Below are 2,892 nucleotides of genomic sequence, written 5' to 3'. Positions count from 1 at the left end.
CTTTGAAAAGGTTACTGCTTATGTAGATGAGGGTAAGGGTGTAGATTTGACGTATCTGGATTTTGAAAAAGCATTTGACAAGGTGCCACATAATAGGCTTGTAAAAACAAATTAGCTCTATAGGTGTGGGGGATAAATTAGCAAATTAGATAGAAGAGTGGCTGGATAGAAGAAAGCAGAGGGTTGTTACAAATGGAGTTCAGTCAAACTAGATTAATGTCACAAGTGGGGTACCTCAGGGCTCAGTCTTAGGGTATTTTCTCTTTTTGATTTACATCAATGACATAGATGAAGGGATAGTCAATAAATTATTTAAATTTGCAGGTGATATTAAGTTCGTGAGTGTTGCTAGCTGTGAAGAGGATGCTGCTGATTTACGAAAGGATTTAGATCATTTAGTGTGTTGGGTGAATAAATGGCAGATGGGTTTTAATTCTAATAAATGCAAGATAATGCATGTGGATTATCATAATTTGAATTATAAGTATAATTTGGATGGGAATAACCTTAATAGTGTTATGAAGGAAAGAGATCTTGGTGTAATAGTCAATCAGTCTCTAAAGCCATCCAAGCAGTGTGCTGTTGCTAGTGGTAGGGCAAATAGGATTTTAGGTTGTATCCATCGAAATACTGAATACAAGTCTAAAGAGGTTATACTTTCATTGTACAGGTCACTGGTTAGGCCACATTTGAAATATTGTGTTCAGTCTTGGGCTCCTTACCCTAGGAAGGACATTGAATTGTTGGAAAGGGTTCAGAGAAGAGTTACTACAATGGTGCCTGGAATGGAGGGGTTGTCATATGAATAGAAGATGAAATCTCTCAAATTGTTAGGGGGTGATATGATTGAGGTGTTTAAGATTGTAATGGGAATTGATAGTGTTGATGAATCATCTTTTTTTATATTTAACAGTGAGAATAGTAGAACTAGGGGACACAAATAAATTATGGTAAGGTAGGAGTCATCTTCAGCTGAGACAGTTTTATTTTTCTGACAGGGTGGTTGGCCAACATCTGGGTTGCTTTCAGATGTTGTAGAGGCAGTAAATGCAAGTGAGTTTAAGAAAAAGCTTGATAAGTATATGAATGAAAAGCCTGGGTTTAAAATTTTTTCATTTTATATTTTTTAATCATTTTATTTAGTTTTGAGGATGGAACAACCAAGATGGACCAATAAGTCCCATGTTGTCCCAAAATATTATGTTATGTTAAGAGATGCTTAACACTGCAATTTGTACTGTCGTAATGTAAATAAAAATGTGCACATGCCACGAATCATGAGAAGAATTATGCACTCTGTAAGCTACAACACAGCACATTATATGAACTTCGAAAGCAAGAAATCAAAACAATTGTTATTCATAATTTTGGTTTTATTTACTTTCGAAACAGAACACTTTCGGGGATCCTGCAGAAGTACATCTAGTATAATATTCTTTATTTAAAACCAGGAAGCCACTTTTATAAAGCAGATAACAAATCAGAGCAGACTTTGAATATGGCTGGGTTTCAGTGATATTTTCTGATTGTGCCATACTTCTACACAGTTTTATAATCAACAAAAATATAGGTTGTGAAGTAAAAAGTAATCATTTAACATGTCTATGTCTGTGTGTATGTCTCAAGTGGAGGCACATCAAATTACACTGTTCTACCTTTGGTAAAGTGGAACTAGACCTAAAAAAAAAAACAAGATAAAACTTGTGATATAGAGTACCATAGGCCTAATTAAATCTGCATACTACGAGTCGACTTGCTCATCTGACATTTTCAAACTTTATATAATTCCATAAAAATTTAAAGGTTGGATCTTAACTTGGCACTACTTTACAATGTTTATATTTAAAGTAAGATCAACATGCAATTTTTTTTATTTAATTTCAGACATTACTAATATATGATGTGTTGTATGGTATCATACAATTTATAAGTTGTATAACTTGTACTTCGATACAACCACATATGATGAGAGGGCAAAAATTTATGGTTTTGAAAAAAAAAAGGCAGGTTAGGATTAATTTTAAGTTTTATTTTTCTAATGGGGTTATTGATTTAAATTATGGAATGGTTGTAGTCAGAAGCAGTGGGCAGCACTTTAAACTAAGTCGAAAGACAAGGAGTTTAAGAGCTAATAGAATCAATTTTTCGTATAACATGGAAGGTTTACATTTTTATTTTTGTCTGGGATGTGGTGAGAAAGGAAAGCCTTGAACTGTTGAACACGAACTTACACTTTATAGGGCCAAATGGTTCCTTGTTGTCCGTATTATGTTAATCACTTACTTATTATTAGTAGTAATATTATTACAGGGTAATAATAGTAATAATATTCAACCTCAATAATTGTCAGTACTACTATTACTAATACTAGTAATTATATTAGTAATATAGTATTAATAAAAAAGTTTCACGTGATAACTTTAAGTACCAGAGCTAAGCTACATTTATTTCACAATAACGTAATAATACTAACGATGAAACAGAACTTAAACTTTAACAGACATGCATTTAAGTCTGCTACTGCTAGTACTATTATAGTAGGGCTAATAATTTAGCAATACCACTGGTAGTCAAACTCAATGTTAGTAGTAATAAGCGTCCACCACTTGCACTTTATTATTTTTGCATAATTATTTTCGGGCTAGCTCTTCAACGTTCGAATAGTAGTATTTTAGTTTTACGCTATCGAATTTGAAGTTTAGTACTAATTCTGAAATGTATCTTCCTTAAGAAACTAATATTTTATGATACGATTACCCAAAACGTTAAACATAGTACTTCAATCATTCGATTACAATAAAACCCATCGAAACTATATCCAATAACAACACCAATAGCAACGCTGGTAATCTGAAGGTACGTTGGCTTATGTAAATATGTATTGCAAAACAA

General features: G+C 32.7%; 1 protein-coding gene across 8 annotated transcripts in view; it reads right to left on the bottom strand.

The window, feature by feature from the left end:
- Nucleotides 1-2,892, bottom strand: part of LOC106470088 (transmembrane 9 superfamily member 4-like) — an 85,519-nt gene that overhangs the window by 81,389 nt on the left and 1,238 nt on the right. Inside the window, exon 1 of one of the 8 annotated variants that reach the window (XM_013930615.2) lies at nt 2,758-2,859. The exons of 2 other annotated variants lie outside the window; for them this stretch is intronic. In XM_013930615.2, the coding sequence (XP_013786069.1) occupies nt 2,758-2,787 (30 nt within the window). In that variant the 5' untranslated portion in view covers nt 2,788-2,859. 5 more of the 8 variants (XM_022398647.1, XM_022398649.1, XM_022398652.1 and 2 more) reach the window with 5 other exon arrangements.

This window comes from Limulus polyphemus, unplaced genomic scaffold (genome assembly GCF_000517525.1).
Source record: "Limulus polyphemus unplaced genomic scaffold, Limulus_polyphemus-2.1.2 Scaffold3815, whole genome shotgun sequence".
NCBI classification, from domain to species: domain Eukaryota; kingdom Metazoa; phylum Arthropoda; class Merostomata; order Xiphosura; family Limulidae; genus Limulus; species Limulus polyphemus.
This window is presented reverse-complemented; position numbering and strand designations above follow the sequence as displayed.